Source organism: Malaclemys terrapin, chromosome 23, assembly GCF_027887155.1.
Source record: "Malaclemys terrapin pileata isolate rMalTer1 chromosome 23, rMalTer1.hap1, whole genome shotgun sequence".
NCBI lineage: Eukaryota > Metazoa > Chordata > Testudines > Emydidae > Malaclemys > Malaclemys terrapin.
In genome coordinates, this window is record NC_071527.1 from 17,160,066 (window position 1) to 17,183,234 (window position 23,169).

At 62.5% G+C, this 23,169-nt stretch overlaps 4 protein-coding genes across 4 annotated transcripts; 2 read left to right on the forward strand and 2 right to left on the reverse strand.

The window, feature by feature from the left end:
• Positions 1-267: 267 nt before the first annotated feature.
• Positions 268-2,665, reverse strand: LOC128828038 (trichohyalin-like). The gene is made up of 2 exons (XM_054012339.1): positions 2,314-2,665; positions 268-867 (listed from the first exon to the last, which is right to left on the reverse strand). The coding sequence occupies exons 1-2, from the start codon at positions 2,420-2,422 to the stop codon at positions 470-472; spliced, it is 507 nt and encodes a 168-aa protein (XP_053868314.1). The 5' UTR covers positions 2,423-2,665; the 3' UTR covers positions 268-469.
• Positions 2,666-2,792: 127 nt separating this feature from the next.
• Positions 2,793-8,840, forward strand: DHPS (deoxyhypusine synthase). Its single transcript, XM_054012338.1, has 10 exons — positions 2,793-2,891; positions 3,407-3,631; positions 3,950-4,117; positions 4,398-4,519; positions 4,919-5,015; positions 5,485-5,571; positions 6,182-6,287; positions 6,679-6,782; positions 7,050-7,175; positions 7,298-8,840. Exons 2-10 carry the CDS (start codon positions 3,428-3,430, stop codon positions 7,391-7,393), a joined length of 1,110 nt encoding a protein of 369 aa, XP_053868313.1. The 5' UTR covers positions 2,793-2,891; positions 3,407-3,427; the 3' UTR covers positions 7,394-8,840.
• WDR83 (WD repeat domain 83) lies at positions 7,945-13,623 on the reverse strand. Its single transcript, XM_054012337.1, has 10 exons — positions 13,527-13,623; positions 12,748-13,036; positions 12,151-12,271; positions 11,642-11,747; positions 11,006-11,054; positions 10,746-10,872; positions 10,319-10,386; positions 9,722-9,830; positions 9,172-9,286; positions 7,945-9,043 (listed from the first exon to the last, which is right to left on the reverse strand). Exons 2-10 carry the CDS (start codon positions 12,848-12,850, stop codon positions 8,888-8,890), a joined length of 954 nt encoding a protein of 317 aa, XP_053868312.1. The 5' UTR covers positions 12,851-13,036; positions 13,527-13,623; the 3' UTR covers positions 7,945-8,887.
• Positions 13,624-13,720: 97 nt separating this feature from the next.
• WDR83OS (WD repeat domain 83 opposite strand) lies at positions 13,721-17,954 on the forward strand. The gene is made up of 4 exons (XM_054012340.1): positions 13,721-13,852; positions 15,703-15,808; positions 16,880-16,977; positions 17,738-17,954. The coding sequence occupies exons 1-4, from the start codon at positions 13,803-13,805 to the stop codon at positions 17,802-17,804; spliced, it is 321 nt and encodes a 106-aa protein (XP_053868315.1). The 5' UTR covers positions 13,721-13,802; the 3' UTR covers positions 17,805-17,954.
• Positions 17,955-23,169: the final 5,215 nt, after the last annotated feature.

Sequence of the window (23,169 nt, forward strand, 5' to 3'; positions counted from 1 at the left end):
GCCTGGCAGCCAATTACATGCAGCCAGACACCAGGGCGATTAGAAGAGCACAGCAGGGCGCCCTGTGCATCAGAGAAGCTTTTAAAACCAGTTTCATGACTGGCCAGGCTACGGTGTGACAGTTCTGTTTGTTTCTCCTTGATGAAAACCTGCCCCCTTGGTTGACTCTACTTCCCTGTAAACCAACCGACCTCCCACCTTCGCTCACCGGTTTCAGAGGCAATAAATTCATTATTGTTTCCAAATCATGCAGTCTTTATTAATTCATCACACAAATATGGGGAAAACTTGCAAGGTAGCTCAGGAGGGGTGGGTGAGGAGGGAAGCACCTGGTGGGGTGGTGGATGAGGGGAGGACAAGGCCACACTACAGTTCAAAACTTATTGAATGCCAGCCTTCCGTTGCTTGGGCAATCCTCTGGGGTGAGTGGCTGCGTGCCCGTAGCCTCCCCTGCCCGCGTTCTTGGGCGTCAGGGTGAGGAGGATATGGAACTTGGGGAGGAGGGCGGGTGGTTATACAGGGACTGCTCCTGCTGCCTTTCCTGCAGCTCCACCAGACGCCTGAGCAGGTCAGTTTGCTCCTGCATTAGCCTCAGCATTTCATCCTGTCTCCTCCCAACGCGCTGCTGCCACCTCTCCTCTTGCTCCCATCTCCTCTGCTCTTGCTCCCACCTCCTCTCCTCACGTTCATTTTCTGCTTTCCTGAACTCTGCCATTTTTTGCCTCCATGCATTCTGCTGAGCTCTTTCAGTGCGGAAGGACTGCATGAGCTCTGAGAACATCTCGTCGCAAGTGCATTTTTTTGGCCTTCTAATCTGCACTAGCCTCTGGGATGGAGATGATAGGGGGAGCATAGAAACATTTGCAGCTGTGGGAGGGAAAAAAAAGGGAGAGTAGTATTTAAAAAAGACACCTTTTAGAGAACAAACGGAAGACTATTTCACACTGAATCAAGTGGTTCACATTACATAGCACATGTGCTTTGGGTACAAGGTCACATTTTGCCTTATATTGAGTGCCTGCCGGTTTGGCGTGAGAGATCACACACGCTTAGCTGGGCAACCGAATTCGGCTTGCAGGCAGCCAGGGTAAGGCAAAGGGTTTCGGCTTCTTCAGCCTTCATAACATGTGGGAACGGTTTCAAACAGCAGCGCCCTCCTTTCTCATACCCAGCAAAGCCCGTTGGGTTGGCCATTTAAAAGGTGGGGCTGAGGTTTTAGGGTGAATGTGCAGCACAATCCAACCCCCCGCCCCGCTCCCAATTCTCTGGGATGATTGCTTCAACCCAGGCCCGGCTCCAGGCACCAGCCCACCAAGCTTGTGCTTGGGGCGGCACCTGGAGGGGGGTGGCGCGGCGCTCCGGCCCCCGGGGAGAGCGGGGCCACGGCCGGGCTCGCCGCCCTCCCCCCGGCGCTCTGGCCGCCTTCCCCCCCGGTGCCCTCCTCCCGGCTGCCGGGGGGAGAGCGGAGCCCCCGCCGGGGCTCACCACCCTCCTCCCAGGGCTCCGGTCCCCCTCCCCCCAGCCGCCGGGGCGAGAGCGGAGCCCCCGCCGGGGCTCACCGCCCTCCCCCCAGGGCTCCGGCCGCCCTCCCCCCCACCCCGCGGGAGGGGGGGGGGAGCCAGCGGCTTTTTTGCCTGGGGTGGCAAAAAAGCCAGAGCCGGCCCTGCTTCAACCTCACCCCCCCACCCCGTGGCTAGTATCAGGAAAGATCCCTGTCAGCCAAACCCGAACAGCTCAGCTAGGCAGAAACTGCTCTCCTGGGTCCCAGCCTAGCAGCTGGGTGGGAACGCTTCACCCCCCACCTCTGGCCCAGGGGCTGCTGGCTGCAGGGAGTGTGTGTGTGTGTGTGTGTCTCGGGCTTTCTAACTCACCCAGGCTCTCAGCCGCTCAGCCTGAGGGGGCATTTGAGAAACTCACTCAAAACTCCCTGTGTGTGCGAAGGGGTGGGGCGGACAGAGCAATGCAGACAGCTCTCCTGCTCCCAGCAGCAGCCCACACAATGGGGAATTGCCATTTCCCAGAGCCGGGGAGGGGGAGGAACTGCTGCTCCTGCTCCTCCGGGACAGACGCATCAATTTCTTCGGGGGGCTCCGCATGCCCCAGGGCGGATTTGCAGCTACCACAACTGATTATCATCTAGGGTGACCACAGGGCCGTATTTTCCCGGACGTTTTTAGATCTTTACCAGTTCCTCCCGGGCGGGATCTAAGAACTAAAAAGCCAGACGTGTCCGGGAAAATCCGGCCCCGTGGGAGATCAGCCATTAAACACACTTGCTTTTAAACCCTGTATTCTAGTTACAAAGGTGCTCACCAGAGGTGCCTTCCCCGGCTCCGGGGTCCCCGAGCTCTGCCTGCCCGGCGGCGTCTCCCCACAGAGCGATCAGATCCAGCGCCTCTCGCCTGCGCTTCTGGGCCTGCATGGTCCCGGGGCTGATGGACTCCCCACGCTGGCCAAGCGGGAAATGAAATTCAAACCTTCCCGGGGCTTTTCCTAGCTACCTGGCCAGTGCATCTGAGTTGAGCGCGCTGTCCAGAGCGGTCCCAGTGGAGCACTCTGGGATAGCTCCCGGAGGCCAACACGGTCGAATTGCGTCCACACCATCCCACCCCACATTCGACCCAGCGAGGTCGATTGGAGCGCTAAACCCCTTGCCGGGGAGCAATCCTTGACCCTTGAAGGCCACCGTACCCGGCTTCTGTTCAAGATGGCGGCTCCCAGGCGTACGGATCCAGCGCTGCGGTAGGGGAGGGGCAAGATGGCAGCGTCCAGCAGTACGGACACGGGGCGCGCGCGTGACCCAGCGGGGCTGCCGTAGGCGGCCGGAGTCAACATGGCGGCGGCCAGGACCAGGAATGCGGCATCGGGGCTAGCGGGGGCCTGAGGCGCCGGTACGAGCCACGCGGGCCGGGGGCTGCGGCAGAGCCGGGAGCCTGGGGGGGGCTCGCACGGGGGCGGGGCTGGAGTGTGTGGGGGGGCTCGCACGGGGGCGGGGCTCCCCGGGGGCTCGGAGCGGGGGCTCGGAGCGGGGGGGGGGCTGGAGCTGGCTCGGAGCGGGGGGGTCCCTGGGGGCTCGGAGCGGGGGGGGGGCTGGAGCTCGCTCGGAGCGGGGGGGGTCCCTGGGGGCTTGGAGCGGGAGGGTCCCTGGGGGCTCGGAGCGGGGGGGGCTGGAGCTCGCTCGGAGCGGGGGGGATCCCTGGGGGCTCGGAGCGGGGGGGCTGGAGCTCGCTCGGAGCGGGGGGGGGGTCCCTGGGGGCTCGGAGCGGGGGGGGCTGGAGCTCGCTCGGAGCGGGGAGGGGGGTTCGCGGGGCTCGGAGCGGGGGTTCACACTGGGACTCACTCAGGATCCTGGCGAGGGGCTGCCCCTACCCCGTCCATGACCCCCCCCCCCTTCCCATCACCCCAGAGCCGCGCAGGCCCCGGCCCCATGGAGCGCGCCGGGGAGGGGTTCCCGGCCGCGGCCGTGGCGGCCGTGCTGAAGCCCAGCGCCGGCCTGCCCGAGGCGAGCCTGCAGGTGCGGGGCTACGACTTCGACCGCGGGCTGGATCACCGCGCCCTGCTCCAGTCCTACCTCACCACCGGCTTCCAGGCCACCAGCTTCGGGCAGGCCGTGCAGGAGATCAACAGGATGGTGAGAACGGGGGAGGGGAGGCTGGAGCCAGGACGCCTGGGTTCTGTCCTGGCTCTGGGAGGGGAGTGGGGTTGAGTGGTTAGAGCAGGATGAGGGGGGGCTGGGAGTCAGGACTCCTGGGTTCTGTACGTCTGCTGGCTGTGGGGAAGCCACTGCCCCGCTCTGTGCCTCAGTTTCTCCATGTCCCATTCGCTCCTTGAGGCTGCCAATGAGAGCCAGGGGGGAGGGGGCCGGTAGCTTGGGCGCCTGTGCAGAGGGGGTGAGTGCCTCGACCCGCCAGCCTGGGTGCCCCTGACATGTGGCTGCTCCGGTTCCCAGATCGCAGCGAAGCTGGAGCCGCTGGGCGAGGAGGAGGAGGAGACCCGCGCCGACCTGAACCCCTGCCGCCGGCAGCCTTCGGGCTGCACCATCTTCCTGGGCTTCACCTCCAACCTCATCAGCTCGGGCATCCGCGAGACCATCCGCTACCTGGTGCAGCACAACATGGTATGGCCCACGCCCCTCCCCCCCACGCCCCCGGTCACTGAGCACTGCGCCCCCCCACCCCCCGTGTCCCTTGGCACTGAGCACCTGTGTCCCCGAGGACCCCTCCCAGAGCTCGGCTCTGACACCCAGGCAGCTGCCATATCCCCCATTCCCTTCAACCCCAGTGCTGGGCTCTGACACCCGAACAGCAGCCACCCCGCCGACCCTTCAGCTGGGGGCTCCCAGCACTGGAGTCCCAGGGTGGAGGGGTCTGACAGGCAGGGGTCCCTGTGCCGCGCAGGTGGACGTGCTGGTCACCACAGCAGGCGGCGTGGAAGAGGATCTCATCAAATGCCTGGCACCTACCTACGTGGGGGAATTCAGCCTGCGGGGGAAGGAGCTTCGGCAGAGCGGGATCAACAGGTACTGGGGGCCGGGGGGCTGCTCTGGTCTAGCCTGGCGCGCGCATGGCTGGGAAGCAGGACTCCTGGGTTCTCTGGGAGGGGATTGGGATTTAGTGGTTAGAGGGGGGCGGGGCTGGGAGCCAGGACTCCTGGGTTCTGTCCCTGGTTTGGGAGGAGAGTGGGGTCTAGGGGTTAGAGTGGGGAGGCTGCGAGTCAGGAACTGATGCTCTAAAGGTAAAAGGCTCCATCTCCTGTTCCTAGCCACTCCGCCAGAATCCTCTCTGCTCCTCCCGATCTGTGGGGATCAGGACATGCCAGCTGTGTCCCTGTTCCTTGGGGCAGAGTGGGGCTTGTGGAGAGGCTGAGTCCAGCTGTTTTTTTGGGGGGGCGGGGGCTGAACCTGCTTGTTTCTCTCCAGGATCGGGAACCTGCTGGTGCCCAACGACAACTACTGCAAGTTCGAAGACTGGCTCATGCCCATCCTGGACCAGATGGTCGCTGAGCAGAATGTGGAGGTGAGAGCCAGGGGGTGGGGGAAGCTTCAGGGGAGGCCGTGTCCCAGGGGAGGGGATGGTGCTGGGCCTCTAGGACACTGGGAAAGCCTCTGACCTGATCCCTACTCAACCCCCCCACTCTCCCTGCCAAAATACTTGGCATGTGTAGATGGGAGGGGAGTGGTTAGAGAAAGGGGGGCTGGGAGTTAGGACGCTTGGGTTCTATCCCTGGCTCTGGGAATGGAGTGGGGGGTCTAGTGGGTTGAGCAGAGGGTGGGTGGGGCACTGGGAGTCAAGACTCTTGGGTTCGATCTCTTGGGAGAGTCACGTCCCTCCATGCCTCAGTTTCCCTATCTGTACCGTAATGGGGAGAGCAGGTGAACGTCGATAACTCCCTCTTAGCTGGGGGGGGACAGGGCAGGGGTTGGGTCGGGTCACCCAGCCAGGAGGGGGGTGGTTTCACCACAGCTTTGGCCCTTGGGTCCTACAGGGTGTGAAATGGACCCCATCCAAGATGATCGCACGGCTGGGCAAGGAAATAAACAACCCTGAATCGGTCTATTACTGGGCACAGAAGGTCAGTTTTTTTGGGGGGGATCCTGTTCATTTCCCCACTGGGGTTCAGGCTAACCTTTTCCAGGCTAGGATTTGACTGTTAGCTGAACCATACCGCCATCTACCCCCCCCCCCCCCGCCCCTCCCTCTCTGGGAGAGCCTGGGTGACCGGCTGGTTGGAGTGCTGCCCCTTTAAAAGCAGGCTAGATAACTCAGAATTCGGCCACATCCCCCTGGGTTCCACCCGGTCTGGCGGGGGGGATCAGCAGCTTGTTCCCTGGGTCTTCAGCCCTTCCGCATGGGGGGGCCAATCCATAGCACCCCCCCCCATCACGGGGGGAACAAATCTCTCCCATCTCTTGCTATATGTCCATGCAGCACCTGACACAACAGGGGCCCTGATCTCAGTCGGGGGAGGAGGGGGGTTCTAGGCTCTACCATAATATAGTGGCCCTGCTCCTCCACAAATACTACTTTTAGGGAGACTCTTCCCCCCCCTCCCCCCCAAAAGGGTGTTGTTCTACCCTCAGCCCACCCAATCAATTGCCACAGGGGGAACTAACCCAAACTCCCCCTCCCGTCTCCTCTGCCCTGCCCCACGCTCCCTGCCCCACTCATGTGCCCCTTTGCAGAACAACATCCCGGTGCTGAGCCCGGCCCTGACGGACGGATCCCTGGGGGACATGATCTTCTTCCACTCCTACAAGAACCCCGGTTTGGTGCTGGACATTGTGGAAGGTGATTGTCTCCTTCCCCCCAGGCATGGGCCTTTCTCTGCAGCATCCTGATTTCTCAGCCCCCTGGCTTAGACTGGGCAGGAATCGCAGGCCCAATGCCTGCAGTGCTGGGGGGATTCCTAGTGTGTGTGGGGGACCCCCTTCAAATCGAGCTCTAGGGAACCCTCCCTGAATTACCGCAGAGCGTACAGATTGTCCCCCTGCTGAGGCTCCCCACCCCAGACAAGGTGCAGAGGGGCTCCTGGGTTCTAGCCCAGCTCGGGGAGGGCAGTGGGATTTAATGGTTTAAGGCAGGGGAGGGGGCAGGGCAGGGCAGGACTCCTGGGTCCTCTTCCTGGGTGGGAGCAGGCAGCAGGAAGAAGGGGGTCACTGTGGTCTCTTTCTCTCGGCAGATCTCCGGCTGATCAACACCCAGGCCATCTTCGCCAAGAAGACTGGCATGATCATCTTGGGAGGGGGCCTGGTCAAACACCACATCGCCAACGCCAACCTGATGGTGAGGGAGGGCTCGGGCTGGGATGGTGGGTGTGTCCCTGCTGGCTGGGCTGGTGGGGGCCTGCCTGCCTGGCCGCTGCCCCCCACTGGCTGGGCTCGTGTGTGTTAACCCAGGTGTATCTAAGAGCCCTGCGATAGCTTTAGGTCCAACATTCATTTGGGGGATTAAATTGATCACCTCAAACTGCACATTCCCTCCCCCTGTCCTGCTTGGGGAGGGGGCTGGGAGAAACCCACCCTGGGCTCACGCTCCCTCTCCGCCTTGCAGAGAAACGGGGCCGACTACGCCGTCTATGTTAACACGGCACAGGAGTTCGACGGCTCCGACTCGGGGGCCCGGCCAGACGAGGCGGTGTCCTGGGGGAAGATCCGCATGGACGCCAAGCCCGTGAAGGTGGGCATGGAGATCTGGAGGGTGGCTGTGTTTGGGGGTTGGGGAGCTGGAGGGATTGGGGGACGCGGGGGTGGAGATCTGGGTGACTGCACTCATGTCCCTGGTCGCTCTCCTGGTGGCAGGTTTACGCCGACGCCTCCCTGGTTTTCCCGCTGCTGGTGGCTGAGACCTTCGCCCAGAAAGCCAGCGCCTTTGCCTCCGAGAAGCAGCACGACTGAGACCCCCCAGCCCAGCAGGGCCCTGGACTGGGGCGCAGCGTGGGGAGTCCTAGGCCCCAGGAACAAATGGGCTCGTACCCAAGCCCAGTTTCCTCTCTCCCCTGCCCATCACCAGAGACTGCCCCCCTCTCCCCCCGCCTCTGCCCCTGTGTCTGTGCCGGGATCGCAGGGAAGTGGGAGAGGGTCTGGCTTTATCCCTTTCCCTCTCTATAACCCCCTGCTTCCAAATTCACAAAGGCTGGGGCGTGCCTGGGCGTCAGAACTCCTGGTTCGAGTCCTGGCTCTGCCGCTGACTGGTTGGGTTATGCCCCCCGCCCCCCCGCTGTAGAATGGGGGTGGCCTTGTCTGCCCTCGGGGGCTGGGATGCTCGGTGCATTGAGGCCTTAGGTGAGGGCAGGGTTGTGACCAGCTCCCCCCAGGGTGTTGGCAGAGCCTGGCACCCACCTGCCCCCCAATCTGCCTTGGGCCCCATGGACTCCTGCTGGGGCCTGATTGAACACTTTGGGTGGCTGGGGGCAGTATGGCTAGGCCTGGTCCCACGGATGCACGGCACATGTTAAACATGATTTTATTACTCAGCTTTTGGGAAAGAGCAACTGTGCTCCCATCCCACGCGCTCAGGACACCTGTTAGCAGCAGCGAAGAGCCAGCCAGCCGGCTTTCGCGGCTTCCCTCTAATGTCAGTGGCTGAGCGGCACTAAACCCTCGCTGCTGTGTGTTCCCTCTCCAGTGACCCCGAGGGGAGAATGCCCCTAGCGCAGGCTAAGGGAGCCCTGTTGTGAGGGCAGCCTGGGGGACAGGAGCTGTGCCCCCCTAGGGAGAGCCGGGGCGTGTCCGTTGTAACCTGTGCTAGGAACACCCCCTTTTGCAGGGGGGAGAGAACCGCCCAGCAGCGCTGAGCTCTGGCGCCCGCCCGCCCCTGCCGTTCTGCAGCAGGGAAAACAGAGAGTTTAGCTCCTGGCTGGAGCTGGTGCGCAGGTGTCAGTTTCCACGCGGGGTGCTGGTTGTGCCCTCACTGGACCTGTCGGGGGCAGGGGGAGGGTGACTGTGGCGTACTTGACCAATGGAATGGACGCCTGGCACTGGGGGATAGATTTTGGGGAAGACTTTAAAAAACCAAAGCCCCAGATGGGTGACGGTTAGAGGCCTTGGGGGGTCCCCCTATTAATGTCTTCTGAAGTCTCCCCACCCCTGACCCTCTGAGCCAGTTGTGGCTGTGTCCAGATGCCCCCTGGAGGGTGGGGTGATAGTGGGGGGCTGTAGGGTCACTGGTTGGTAGAGGGTTGCTGGGCAGGCCCACGACTCCTGCATGGCTGGGCTCTGAGCTGCTGTGGAGGGCAAGAGGTCGCCCCCCCCTGCCATGCTCTGGGGCTCACTGCTGCTGCCCCCCCCTAGAGTCCCGGCCGCCCCCACTCCGAGACGGGGCTCAATAAAGCGGCTGCCCCAAGACTGAGTCCGTGTGTGATTGGCCGGAGGGACGCTTGATGCTCCTATTCAACAGGCGGGCGGCTGCTCCTCGGCGGTGTGGGGCTCCTCCCTCCAGAGCTGCACGCGCCCCTCGGTGGCCGTGAGCAGGCCGGGCTCGCTGGGGTGGAAGGACAGGGACTGGACCACACCTCTGCCCACGGACAGGCTCAGCGTCAGGGAGCCCTGTGGAGGGAGGAAAGGCCCCCAGTGAGACTGACCCGCGTGGCTAGGAACGGGGGGGGAGCGACCCCCAGGGCTGGGGGGACGGTGCCACCGCAGGCTAAACTTGCCCTGCGCTGCCCCCATCTCACCTCAACCAGGTCCCAGAAATACACCTGTCCGTCCTCCGAGCAGCTGGCCACGTGCGTGTCCTTCTCGCTCAGGCAGCAGTCCAGCTTGTAGGCCGTGTTCTTGTGGCCGGTGTATCTAGAGCGGAACAGACCAGACGGGGTCTGCACGGCGGGAACGGGGAACCCCTCATGCTACACCCCACCTGGATTACCCCACCAGCCAGTGCCCCAGACTGGCCCGACACCGCCTTTCCTTGTGTGCAGGGCCTAGCGCGCTGAGCAGCTTCGTGAGGATTTCATTGGGGCAGGTGCCTAAATACCTCCGAGGCGCTGGGGGGGCTGCAGCAGGGGGGAGGGGAGCTCAGAGTCAGTCACTCACCCCCCCCAGCAGGCAGTGTCTGTGGCTAAGGCCCCAGACTCGGGGCGGGGTGCCCCCGGGAGAGCGAGAGACTCTTGTGCAACAAGGGTCCTGGGACTGGCTGAGCCCCCGTGTTGAGCCCCAGCTCTGTGCCCGGGGGGAGTGTCCCCCACACGTGCAGCCGAGGGCTCCCGGCCAGAGGGGGTGACGTACTCGCCCAGCAGCTCCCCGGTGTCCTTGTCCAGCAGGCGCAGGGTGGAGTCCAGGCTGGCAGCCAGTGTGCACTGCCCGTCCTTGCTGAAACACACGCTGGTGACGGGGCCTGCAAGGATGAAGCAGCAGATGCTGGAGGTGACGGAAACCAGGAGTTGGCACGGGGGGGCGTGTGGGTAAAAGCCCTGCCAGCCGGCCCACCCTGGGGCCGGATCAGAGCCAGCGCCCCATTTCCCCCACCCAGCCAGTCCCCTGCCCGGGGTCCGGATCAGAGCCAGTGGCCCTAGAGGGGAAGGGCCCTGTGTTACATTCCCTGACAGCCTGTTTCCCATATTGGAGCAGCATTGGAACTGGCGCCCCCTAGAGGCTATTCCCTACCCCTTAATCAGCCAAGCCAACCTCCCCTCCCCCATGGCAACTGGTGTCAGGCAGGAGTGGGGGGATCTTTCGGGGGATGTTTCCCACAAGCAGGAATGAACCCAGGGACGTTCTCTGGCCTGGGCCTTGGAGGAAGTCAGCCCAGAGGATCTCCACGCCCCCTTCTGGCTGTGGCTCTGTGGCGCAGGCTCCCGGCGGGAGCTGTTTTCTCTCACTTACTTCCAACGTAATCCGAGTACAGCTCCCCTGCGCGCAGGTCGTAGCGCCGGACGCGGCCGTCCACAGAGCTGGGGGGGGGACGGGACAGCGGGAGGGGTTACAGGGCAAGTACAGAGGCTGTGACGCCCAGGCCCCCAACACCCCCCCCCCCCCACAGGCCCAGCTGGGGTGCTCCCAGGGCAGCTCCTGGGAATGCAGCTGGAGGAGGGGGGAGTCAAGCCCCTGAACCAGCTCCTTTCCCGCATATGGCAACCCACAAGGCTCAAATGTGAGGCTGCACAGCCCTGGTGGGGGAGGTTACCTGCCTCGCCCTACCCTGATGAAGGTTCTTCAGTCTGCCCTGGGGGCTCTGGCTGTGGGTCTACAGCTGAATTGCAGGGGCCGGCCCCCTCTCAGCCCCGTCCTGCCCCAGCGGAGTGCCCCTCACCCAGAGAGGATCTCATAATCCGACACTTTCAGGCTGGACACCCCGTCCTTGGCTTCGTCCAGGATCTGGATGGGGTCGGGTCTGCGTGAGCGGCAGTCCCAACAGCGGACGCTGGAATCGATTGAGCCTAGGAGAGAGCACAGCGCAGATTCGGGGGAACAGCCTGGGCACATCCCGGGCTGGATCTAGCCCGGCCAGACCACAGAGTTCCTTAAGGACCCGCAATGAGTCAGCTGGGACTTCGGAGCCGCTTTGCTTACCCGACAGGATCACGGTGGCCTCCTCGTTGAACTGCACGCAGTTCACCTTCTGTGGATGGAGAGACCGGTCAGGAAGGACAGCGGGGGCCAAGTCCAGCGCACGGGGCGTGGCCCTTGAGCGCTCTCCCTGCAGTCGCTGGGCCATCCCCCGAGCATTCTCCCCCTAAGCCACCCTGATCCCCTCACCCCCTCCTCAACCTGGCTGCAGCTTCCCCAACAGCCCCCCCATCTCCCCTCCCAACGCTTCCTACAAGCAACTCAACATAACCCTGAGCTGCTTCACCATCCTATAACCCTTCCCCTGGGCCCACTCTCAGTTGCTGCACCTGTCCGGGCACCGCTCTAGGCAGCACTACCTCGATTCAGTCCCCACCCTGGTAGCAGGAAGGGTTAAGGCCGCATGGGTCACACCCACTGGCTGAGAGCAAGGGAGCCTCCCCGGACTGACGTAATAAGTGATGGGGCAGGCAGCTACACCCGCAACTTGTGTTAAGTCCTAGTGGGACAGGGAGAGAGTAGCTGGGCCGGCCCCTCCCCACACCCAGCCAAGTCATTCCGCACATGTAGCAGGCTGGCTGATATCAGCCTGTGGCACCCCCAACCTAGGCAGCACTGCAGTAACCAAACGGGCCTCACCCCCGCGTGACCTCTGAACTTGCGGATCACCTGCCCACTGGCTACGTCCCACAGGACGACCGTTTTGTCGGCCCCACAGGAGCAGAGCTGGCTGTTATCAAAGGAGCTGTGGGGGAAGCAGGAAGACAAGGTTAGGCGTTACTGTGAAGATACGACCACGCAGGGGGAGGTTACAGATGCGCATCTATGAGGCTTTGCATCCCTTTGGCATGTCGGCCTAGCTGTCCCCGTTTTACGGCTAGGGAGAAACTGAGGCACAAGGGGGAGACGTGCCACACAGCAAATCAGTGACATAATAGAACCCAGGAATCCTGACTCCCAGTGTCCCTCCTGCACAACCCACTAGAAACCACTCACTCCCAGAGCTGGGGACAGAACCCCGCAGTACTCACTCCGCCAATACCCTTCCCCACCTGCTCTAACCACTTGCATGCCAAACACTCTAAAGTGGCGTTGATCCTGAAGCCCCTGGGGTTCCGAGAGAAGTGGAGTCCGTTCCCCGCCCTTACCCAGCCGCGTCCAACACTTCGTAGCCATGGCCACTGTAGGTCTTCAGGAGGGTCCCCTTGTGGGGGTTCCACAGCTTCAGGGACTTGTCGCTTCCGCAGGTGAGACAGTAATTTCCATCCACTGCAGGAGACAGGACAGAGAATGATCCAAGGGGACAGCGTAGCAACCCCACAGCTTGTGCCTGCCCCACAGAGGCACCAGCCCCACATCCAGCATTTCCACCCCACAGCTGTGCTCTCCTCCCTTCTGTCCTCTTACTCTGCATGGCTCCCGGCTAGTCCCACTCCTCCATGCATGCTCTCCCAGCCACCCCCCCGCCCCCGATGGAAGAAACTAAGGGCAGATCTCCACTAAGACACACCCTCCCCTCATTCCCACCAGGACACAACAATAAGCAACACACTAACAGTCTAGACTCTTGACATCTGCTGGCATCAACAGGGCTCTAAATGCCCCACACAGCTTGGACTTCATTGCTCTAACCACTTGACCCCACTCCCCTCCCAGAGGGGAACAGAATCCAAGAGTCCTGCCCCTCATTTCAACCCACTAGACCCCACTGCCTCCCTTCATGGGGCCCGTGAGGACACACTCACCATTAAACCTCACTGCCCTGACCGCTCCCTGTTTGCACTCCAGAGTCTGCACCAGCTTCTTTGGCAGCTCTGGCTTCTTGGGCTTCGGCTCAGGAAACGCCATGATGGGACCCAAGTGGCTGGTACCTACGGTGGCTAAATCTGAGAGATCTGGACTCTGTGAGCGTGGGGCTGGGGTGACGCTGGGGCGCGTTACAAATCTCTCACCAGACTCCGGCTTTACGGGCGTCTCCCTGGGGGCTGGAGTCACTCGCTCACACGCTGGGGGAAGCGGTTGGTGCCGTCCTGGCTAAGGAAACAACAGGAAAGTGATCTGGTGGCTGTTGCTGCCACAGGAGGCAGGGAAAAGGAAAACCCAACCCCCGCTAGATCTAGGCCTTGGCTGGGTTTGATGTGCAGTCCGGGGGGGTCGGGGACACAGAGGTCACCCGATTAAGACCCGGGGAGCTGCACACATTTAGAGCCATCCACGACCCATCCCCTATAGAGCTGTGTGCAGTGTCCTTCAACCCACCCCTATGGCCTCCACAGCCTTGCACCTATAGAGCCCCCTATAGCCCCCCGTTCCTCCCAGTCTCCTTCCAACCCCTATAGCCCCCCCAGTCTATTACAGGCTCACTGATCCCCTATATGCTCCCGAGCCCCCTATAGCCCCCCCCAGTCTATTACAGGCTCACTGATCCCCTATATACTCCCGAGCCCCCTATAGCCCCCCCCAGCCCATCAGTCTCACTCCCCACGCCTGGGCCCCCTCCCGCTTCCTCTCCCCCACGCAGTACCTGGGGAGAGGGGCGCTCCGTGTCCGGCTCCCATTCCCGTCCCCCGGCCCCGCAGGTTCCGGCTCCCTTGGTTCCGCCCCCCCTGGGCCCCGCCTGCTCTGAGCCGGGACCCACCGCGGGGGGCAGCGCTCGTTGCCGGCCCCGCCTCGTCCCCTGCCCGCCCCCCCTCCCCATCGTGGGGTCCGGCTCGCCCCGGCCAGGCGCGGGGGAAGGGGGTCATCCGGAACCATTGCTCCGGGCCGCGGGGTGTTACAGCGATCCGCGCCCCCCGGGAGCATGGCCAGCAACAGCATGGCGGACCCCCGGCGGCCCAACAAGGTGCTGAGGTGAGCGGGCGGGGCCGGGCCGGGCGGGCGAGTTCTGTTCACTGGCTCCATGTCTCGTTGGCAGCCGGTGTCAAGCGGAGCGTCCCAGCGCCCTGGGGCCGGGTTCGGTCAGTATCTTCATTAGTGATCTGGAGGATGGCGTGGACTGAACCCGCAGCACGTTCGCAGATGACACTAAGCTGGGAGGAGAGGTAGATACGCTGGAGGGTAGGGATCGGATACAGAGGGACCTAGACAAATTAGAGGATTGGGCCAAAAGAAATCTGATGAGGTTCAACAAGGACAAGTGCAGAGTCCTGCACTTAGGACGGAAGAATCCCGTGCACTGCTACAGACTAGGGACCGAATGGCTAGGTAGCAGTTCTGCAGAAAAGGACGTGGGGGTCACAGTGGACGAGAAGCTGGATATGAGTCAACAGTGTGCTCTTGTTGCCAAGAAGGCTAACGGCATTTTGGGCTGTATAAGTAGGGGCATTGCCAGCAGATCGAGGGACGTGATCATTCCCCTCTATCTGGCGTTGGTGAGGCCTCATCTGGAGTACTGTGTCCAGTTTTGGGCCCCACACTACAAGAAGGATGTGGAAAAATTGGAAAGTCCAGCGGAGGGCAACAAAAATGATTAGGGGTCTGGAGCACATGACTTATGAGGAGAGGCGGAGGGAACTGGGATTGTTTAGACTGCAGAAGAGATGAATGAGGGGGGATTTGAAAGCTGCTTTCAACTACCTGAAGGGGGGTTCCAAAGAGGATGGAGCTCGGCTGTTCTCAGTGGTACCAGATGACAGAACAAGGAGTAATGGTCTCAAGTTGTAGTGGGGGAGGCCCAGGTTGGATATGAGGAAAAACTTTTTCACTAGGAGGCTGGTGAAGCACTGGAATGGATTACCTAGGGACGTGGTGGAATCTCCTTCCTTAGAGGTTTTTAAGGACAAAGCCCTGGCTGGGATGATTTAGTTGGGGATTGGTCCTGCGTTGAGCAGGGGGTTGGACTAGATACCTCCTGAGGTCCCTTCCAACCCTGAGATTCTATGATTCGGGGTTCTCATAGTGAGGCCATGGCGCTGCCCCATAGGGAATGCTGAAGTGTGCCCCCGAGGGATGTCTGGACAGCGAGCTCCATGTGGCAGCCCCTTGATAGCCAAAGCCTCAGGGTGGGGGCAAATTGTCCTGTTAAACAGGAAGGGGTGATCGCTATGGGGTCTGTATCTGGTGGGGTTACCCAGCGGGACCCCAAGGGTGAGTGATCACTATGGGGTCTGTATCTGGTGGGGTTACCCAGCGGGATCCCCAAGGGGTGGGTGGTAGGAATCTGGCCAGTTGTTGGAGGGTCATGGGTGACAGTCTTTTGGCAGAGAGGAGGGAACTGGAGATACTGGCACTTCCCACCCCAGGTTATTCTTGTTCCCTAGTCCCCTCTCTTGCCAATGGCAACCAACCGGAAACCTGCCAACATGTTTCCCACAGCCCCAAGAACAGACCTCAGCTAGGACTGACATTAGATCCCTCTCTGCCTGCATTAGACCTGGTTATTGGAGGTGAAAGGCTCCATAACTCATTCCCTGATTGTGCTAAGTTGCTCAGGCCTGGGGATGGATATGAACCAGTGCCCTAGATGAGAAAGCCCCCGTGTCTGATTCCTCATCCCCACCCTGTGCCACCCAGTCTGCCTGAGCTAGGGCTGGACTGATACCAGTGACCTGGAGATGAAAGGCCCCTAATCCCATTCCACACCCTCGCAGATCCCTGTTTATCTTCATGTTACCTATGGAGAAGAGGGCTAATAGTTTCCAAGCGTGAGTTAACACTCCCGTCTCTCTCTCGTAACATGCTATTGCACGCTTGCTTTGTAGGTACAAGCCTCCGTCTACAGAGAACAACCCCACGCTGGAAGATCCCACTCCAGATTACATGAACCTGTTGGGGATGATTTTCAGCATGTGTGGCTTAATGCTTAAGGTGAGCAGGAAAGGAATGAACATTAGATCTTGCGTAGGTAAGATGCCTTCTAGGGCGAAGCAAACATGAGATGCATGCTCTTTATTATAAAGGACATCTGTGCAGCTGGGCGCTGTAGCACTGCATAGCCTCACCGTGCCTGTTCCCTTAACCAACTGGCTGCTCTTTCACAGAATCCTAGAACTGCTGGGCAAGGAGGGACCTCAAGAGGGACCTAGTGTGTATCTGAATTGCAAAGATAAACCCACAGTGCCGAGTCTCAGAGCCAGAGCAACTGGCTCTGCTGCAGGGCTAAAAATAGCCGTGTAGATGTTCCCACTCAGGCGGGAGCCTGGGCTCCAAGACCCTCCTGCTTTGGCAGGTTTCAGATCCCGGGCTCCAGCCCAGGCGGGAATGTGCACACTGCCATTTTTAGCCCTGCAGCTCAAGCCCCGTGAGCCTGAGTCAAGTGCCCCAGGCTCTGAGACTCAGCGCCACAGGTTTTTCTTTACAGTGTAGACATGCCCAGAGTGCATCTCCCCCCCGCCCACTGAGGCAGGGTTAAGTATGCCAAGTCCATCCCTGACAAACGTTTGTCTAACCTGTGCTTGAAAACCTCCAGTGACAGGGATTCCACAGCCTCCCTGTGTTAAATGATTTGGGGGATGGAAGAGGGGGAGACCTAGAGTGGTCTAAGCCATTGCACTGAAACAGGATTGGAAGAGGAATCGTCATTACTTCTGTTCCTGGCTGAGTGTTTAGTGGGTAGAAAAGGGAACTGGGAGTCCAGGCTCTAGTGGGCTCTTCCTGGCTGGAGGAGGGAGTGTGTCCTAATGGTTAAATCAGGGGACTGGGAGCCAGGACTTCAGGGTCCTGTTCCCAGCTCTGCTACTGACTTGCTGTGTGACTTTGGGCGAGTCGGTGAAATGGTATTGATACTAACTTCACAAGGGAGCAGGGATTGTGATCTTTGTTTAAGGAATGTTTTAAAGAGCTCTGAGACTTGCCCAGTATTATTAGCTATTGAAGATCCTGAGAGATCCCGTAAGTGCCCACTTTGAGGCTCTCAAATTAGTTCCTCTGTGTTTCTAGCTGAAGTGGTGTGCTTGGATTGCTGTCTATTGCTCCTTCATTAGCTTTGCCAACTCCAGAAGCTCAGAGGACACCAAACAGATGATGAGCAGCTTCATGTGAGTCATTGTCTTCCTTTAACCGTCTTATTCACTGACCATGTGAATCGAAGACATGCGTCCAAATGTGCCTACCTGTCCACGTTGTGGTTAGAGCAGAGGAGTAGAAGCCAGAACTTCTGGGTTCTGTGCCCAACTCTGCCACTAATACGGCATGATTTTGTACTTTGACACTTTCCTGCTGCCTTGGTTTCTCCATCTGTAAAATGGGGATAAAATGGTATTGGTGATTAGTACGGAGCGCTCTTCATCCTAGTCCGCAATGAACCAGCGCCCCAGCATGGTGCTTTGGTGATAGAGGGCTGGTCTGTTGGCGGTGCCATCGTTTGAATGAGATGTAAAAGCAAGGTCTCGCTCGTTCTTGGATATTAAATTCCACGGCATCTTTTCCTAAAAGCTGAGCTGTGAACCCATGTCCTGACCAGTTCCCAGCTCTGGAATCTACAGTCTGTTTCCTTAAATACCTACGCTGCAGTTCCAGTTGGATGAAAAATTCTTCATCTCCTGTCAAAAACTGGTACAGTGTTGGATGCTAAGCAGCTGCTGCCTTCCACTGTAGAGGTGGCTACACCTCTGTGTGGGTGAGCAATCCTTGTATGCCTGGTTGAGAAAGCAAGTACTTTGGAATCCCTGGGAATTGTTCACCAACATGCTAGTGCTGTACAAGACCCAGACATGACGGTGGATATTGAAATAATAATAAAAAAACCTCATGGTTGGTTGGTTTTTAAAACGATTGATTTTCTTCCTCTGGATTCAGGTTGTCTATCTCTGCTGTGGTGATGTCCTATCTACAGAATCCCCAACCCATGTCCCCGCCTTGGTGAAGAGATTACAGCTCATTGCACAACTCCTTCTTGCAAATCCCAGAGAGACACTGTTGGGGGAGAGGAAGGATTCACACACTAGAACCATCTGTTTGTACAAGCAGCGTGGTGTAACACTCGGCTATCAAATTAAATGGGTTGTTGTAGGAGCTTTGGTTTAAAAAAACAATCTGTGCGCATGTAGAATGGTGCCTTTCGTCTCTTTGTCACCAGTTTCATAGGGGCTGAAAGTACTTACCATCTCTGATATTTTGTGGGTCTCAGTCCAGTTTCCAAGGTTCCGCATTATAAAAATAAGTCACCATGACTGGCACTAACTGACTTGTTGACGGTACAGAGGCCAAGTGTTGACTAGGCCACAGAGATTGCTCTCTGCTGGGTGGGGTCCTATTGGGAAGACGGCATCGGGGGAAGCTTAAGCTGGCCCCAGCCCATGCTGCATCTGCTCTGTGGACAGAGGACTTTAGTCTCAGAGGTTTGTTCTGTTGGCACCTTTTCACCAGCACTAGATCAACACACACTTTAGCTTCAAACCAGCAGGATGCTGCTGGCTGTAGTTCACCTCCGAGGCCAGCGGCGAAAGGCTGGGGGCTTGAGCCTAGAACATGGTTATTAGGAAGCACTCGCACCGTTTCACAGAAAAGGGCTGAAGCTTCAGATTCAGCAGGCATGTGGACGGAGGGGTGGGGCTGTGCAAACCTTGCCCCAGCCCTCAACGCTCCTGGTGGCAGCGCAAAGCACAGCTGGCCCTGTCCCTGCACAAAGGGGCCAGTCTCAGCTCCCTGGGAGAGATTCACTCCAGGCCACGGAGCCCAATGGGGGAGCCCCTCACTGGCTCTCAGGAGGCATCCCCTAGAGACTGGCCCCCTGGGAGGTGGTTGCCCCAGCCCTCCCCACTCCCTGCCCTCAGGCTTGCCGTCAAGGGGGGAGTCAGTTTTGGGAGGGAGATAGACGGAGGTGGGATTTTGTGGGAGCTAGGGGAGGTGTCCATGGGCAGGGGGGAAAGGTGGAGGGGGGTGGTGGTTTGTGGGATCTGGGTGTTTGGTGGGGGGTTGAGAGAGCGTGGGGGCATAGGAATGTGGGGACTGGTGGTGGTGTCGGGGGGGGCAAGTGTGGGGCATAGGAATGTCAGGGGGGTTGTGGGGGCAGTGCCTGAGGGGGGGTGGGAACTGGGGGGAGCATGGGAATGGGGGAGGGTTGTGGGGGCTGGGGGCAGTGCCTGAGGGGGTGTGTGGGATCGGGGGGGCATGGGAATGTCAGGGGGGTTGTGGGGGCTGGGTGTTGTGGGGGCTGGTGGGGCATGGGAATGTCAGGGGGGTTGGGGCTGGTGGCGGTGCCTGAGGGGGGGTGTGGGATCTGGGGAGGCATGGGAATGTCAGGGGGGTTGTGGGGGCTGGTGGCAGTGCCTGAGGGGGGGTGGGATCTGGGGGGGCATGGGAATGGGGGGGTTGTGGGGGCTGGTGGCGGTGCCTGGGGGGGGTGGGAGCTGGGGGGTTATGGGAATGGGGGGGGTTGTGGGGGCTGCTGGCGGTGCCTGGGGGGGTTGGAGCTGGGGGGGCATGGCAATGTCAGGGGGGTTGTGGGGGCTGGCGGCGGTGCCTGAGGAGGGGTGGGATCTGGAGGAGCATGGGAATGGGAGGGTTGTGGGGGCTGGTGGCAGTGCCTGAGGGGGTGTGTGGGATCTGGGGGGGCATGGGAATGTCAGGGGGGTTGTGGGGGCTGGTGGCAGTGCCTGAGGTGGGGTGGGATCTGGGGGGGCATGGGAATGGGGGGGTTGTGGGGGCTGGTGGCGGTGCCTGGGGGGGTGGGAGCTGGGGGGTTATGGGAATGGGGGGGGTTGTGGGGGCTGCTGGCGGTGCCTGGGGGGGGTTGGAGCTGGGGGGGCATGGCAATGTCAGGGGGGTTGTGGGGGCTGGCGGCGGTGCCTGAGGGGGGGGTGGGATCTGGAGGAGCATGGGAATGGGGGGGGTTGTGGGGGCTGGTGGCGGTGCCTGAGGTGGGGTGTGGGATCTGGGGGGGTTGTGGAGGCTGGTGGAAGTGGCTGAGGGGGGTTCTGGGGGTTCTGGGGGTTGGTGGCAGTGCCTGAGGGGGGGTGTGGGAGCTGGGGGGCATCGGAATGGGGGGGTTGTGGGGGCTGGTGGCAGTGCCTGAAGGGGGGTGTGGGAGCTGGGGGGGCATCGGAATGGGGGGGGTTGTGGGGGTTGGTGGCAGTGGCTGGGGAGGAATGGGGGGGTTGTGGGGGCTGGTGGCGGTGCCTGAGGGGGGGTGGGAGCTGGGGGGGCATGGGAATGGGGGGGTTGTGGGGGCTGGTGGCGGTGCCTGAGGGGGGGTGGGATCTGGGGGGGCATGGGAATGGGGGGGGTTGTGGGGGCTGGTGGCGGTGGCTGAGGGGGGGAGTGGGGGGCCATGGGAATGGGGGGGGTTGTGGAGGCTGGTGGCGGTGCCTGAGGGGGGGGTGGGAGCTGGGGGGCCATGGGAATGGGGGGGGTTGTGGGGGCTGGTGGCGGTGGCTGAGAGGGGGGGTGGGAGCTGGGGGGGCATGGGAATGGGGGGGGTTGTGGGGGCTGGTGGCGGTGGCTGAGGGGGGGAGTGGGGGGCCATGGTAATGGGGGGGTTGTGGGGGCTGGTGGCGGTGGCTGAGGGGGGTGGGAGCTGGGGGGACATGGGAATGGGGGGGTTGTGGGGACTGGTGGCGGTGCCTGAGGGGGGGTGGGAGCTGGGGGGGAATGGGGGGGTTGTGGGGGCTGGTGGCGGTGGCTGGGGGGGGAATGGGGGGGTTGTGGGGGCTGGTGGCGGTGGCTGAGGGGGGTGGGAGCTGGGGGGGGAATGGGGGGGTTGTGGGGGCTGGTGGCGGTGGCTGGGGGGGAATGGGGAGGTTGTGGGGGCTGGTGGCGGTGGCTGAGGGGGGTGGGAGCTGGGGGGGGATGGGAATGGGGGGGTTGTGGGGGCTGGTGGCGGTGGCTGAGGGGGGTGGGAGCTGGGGGGGGATGGGAATGGGGGGGGTTGTGGGGGCTGGTGGCGGTGGCTGGGGGGAAATGGGGGGGGGTTGTGGGGGCTGGTGGCGGTGCCTGAGGGGGGGTGGGAGCTGGGGGGGATGGGAATGGGGGGGGTTGTGGGGGCTGGTGGCAGTGGCTGGGGGGGGAATGGGGGGGTTGTGGGGGCTGGTGGCGGTGGCTGGGGGGGAATGGGGGGGTTGTGGGGGCTGGTGGCGGTGGCTGGGGGGGGAATGGGGGGGTTGTGGGGGTTGGTGGCGGTGGCTGGGGGGGGAATGGGGGGGTTGTGGGGGTTGGTGGCGGTGGCTGGGGGGGGAATGGGGGGGTTGGGGGGGTTGGTGGCGGTGGCTGGGGGGGAATGGGGGGGTTGTGGGGGCTGGTGGCGGTGCCTGAGCGGGGGTGGGAGCTGGGGGTACATGGGAATGGGGGGGGTTGTGGGGGCTGGTGGCGGTGGCTGAGGGGGGTGGGAGCTGGGGGGGGATGGGAATGGGGGGGTTGTGGGGGCTGGTGGCGGTGGCTGAGGGGGGTGGGAGCTGGGGGGGATGGGAATGGGGGGGTTGTGGGGGTTGGTGGCGGTGGCTGGGGGGGGAATGGGGGGGGTTGTGGGGGTTGGTGGCAGTGGCTGGGGGGGAATGGGGGGTTGTGGGGGTTAGTGGCAGTGGCTGGGGGAGAATGGGGGGGTTGTGGGGGCTGGTGGCGGTGGCTGAGGGGGGGTGGGAGCTGGGGGGGGATGGGAATGGGGGGGTTGTGGGGATTGGTGGCGGTGGCTGGGGGGGAATGGGGGGGGTTGTGGGGGTTGGTGGCGGTGGCTGGGGGGGAATGGGGGGGTTGTGGGGGTTGGTGGCGGTGGCTGGGGGGGTTGTGGGGGCTGGTGGCGGTGGCTGGGGGGGAATGGGGGGGTTGTGGGGGCTGGTGGCGGTGGCTGGGGGGGAATGGGGGGGGTTGTGGGGGTTGGTGGCGGTGGCTGGGGGGGGAATGGGGGTTGTGGGGGTTGGTGGCGGTGGCTGGGGGGGAATGGGGGGGTTGTGGGGGCTGGTGGCGGTGGCTGGAGGGGGAATGGGGGGGGTTGTGGGGGCTGGTGGCGGTGGCTGAGGGGGGGTGGGAGCTGGGGGGGGATGGGAATGGGGGAATGGGGGGGGCTGGTGGCGGTGGCTGGGGGGGGAATGGGGGGGTTGTGGGGGCTGGTGGCGGTGGCTGGGGGGGAATGGGGGGGTTGTGGGGCTGGTGGCTGGGGGGGAATGGGGGGTTGTGGGGGCTGGTGGCGGTGGCTGGGGGGGAATGGGGGGGTTGTGGGGGCTGGTGGCTGGGGGGGGAATGGGGGGGTTGTGGGGGCTGGTGGCGGTGGCTGGGGGGGAATGGGGGGTTGTGGGGGCTGGTGGCGGTGGCTGGGGGGGAATGGGGGGTTGTGGGGGCTGGTGGCGGTGGCTGGGGGGGAATGGGGGGGTTGTGGGGGCTGGTGGCGGTGGCTGGGGGGGAATGGGGGGGTTGTGGGGGCTGGTGGCTGGGGGGGAAAGGGGGGGGTTGTGGGGGCTGGTGGCGGTGGCTGGGGGGAATGGGGGGTTGTGGGGGCTGGTGGCGGTGGCTGGGGGGGGAATGGGGGGGTTGTGGGGGCTGGTGGCAGTGGCTGGGGGGAATGGGGGGGTTGTGGGGGTTGGTGGCGGTGGCTGGGGGGGATGGGAATGGGGGGGGTTGTGGCGGTTGGTGGCGGTGGCTGGGGGGAATGGGGGGGTTGTGGCGGTTGGTGGCGGTGGCTGGGGGGAATGGGGGGTTGTGGGGGTTGGTGGCGGTGGCTGGGGGGGAATGGGGGGGGTTGTGGGGGTTGGTGGCGGTGGCTGGGGGGGAAATGGGGGGGTTGTGGGGGCTGGTGGCGGTGGCTGGGGGGGAATGGGGGGTTGGGGGTGGTGCGGTGGCTGGGGGGAATGGGGGGGTTGTGGGGGTTGGTGGCGGTGGCTGGGGGGGAATGGGGGGGGTTGTGGGTGTTGGTGGCGGTGGCTGGGGGGGAATGGGGGGGTTGTGGGGGTTGGTGGCGGTGGCTGGGGGGGGAATGGGGGGGTTGTGGGGGTTGGTGGCGGTGGCTGGGGGGGGAATGGGGGGTTGTGGGGGTTGGTGGCGGTGGCTGGGGGGGAATGGGGGGGTTGTGGGGGTTGGTGGCGGTGGCTGGGGGGGGAATGGGGGGGTTGTGGGGGTTGGTGGCGGTGGCTGGGGGGGGAATGGGGGGGTTGTGGGGGTTGGTGGCGGTGGCTGGGGGGGAATGGGGGGGTTGTGGGGGTTGGTGGCGGTGGCTGGGGGGGAATGGGGGGGTTGTGGGGGTTGGTGGCGGTGGCTGGGGGGGGAATGGGGGGGTTGTGGGGGCTGGTGGCGGTGGCTGGGGG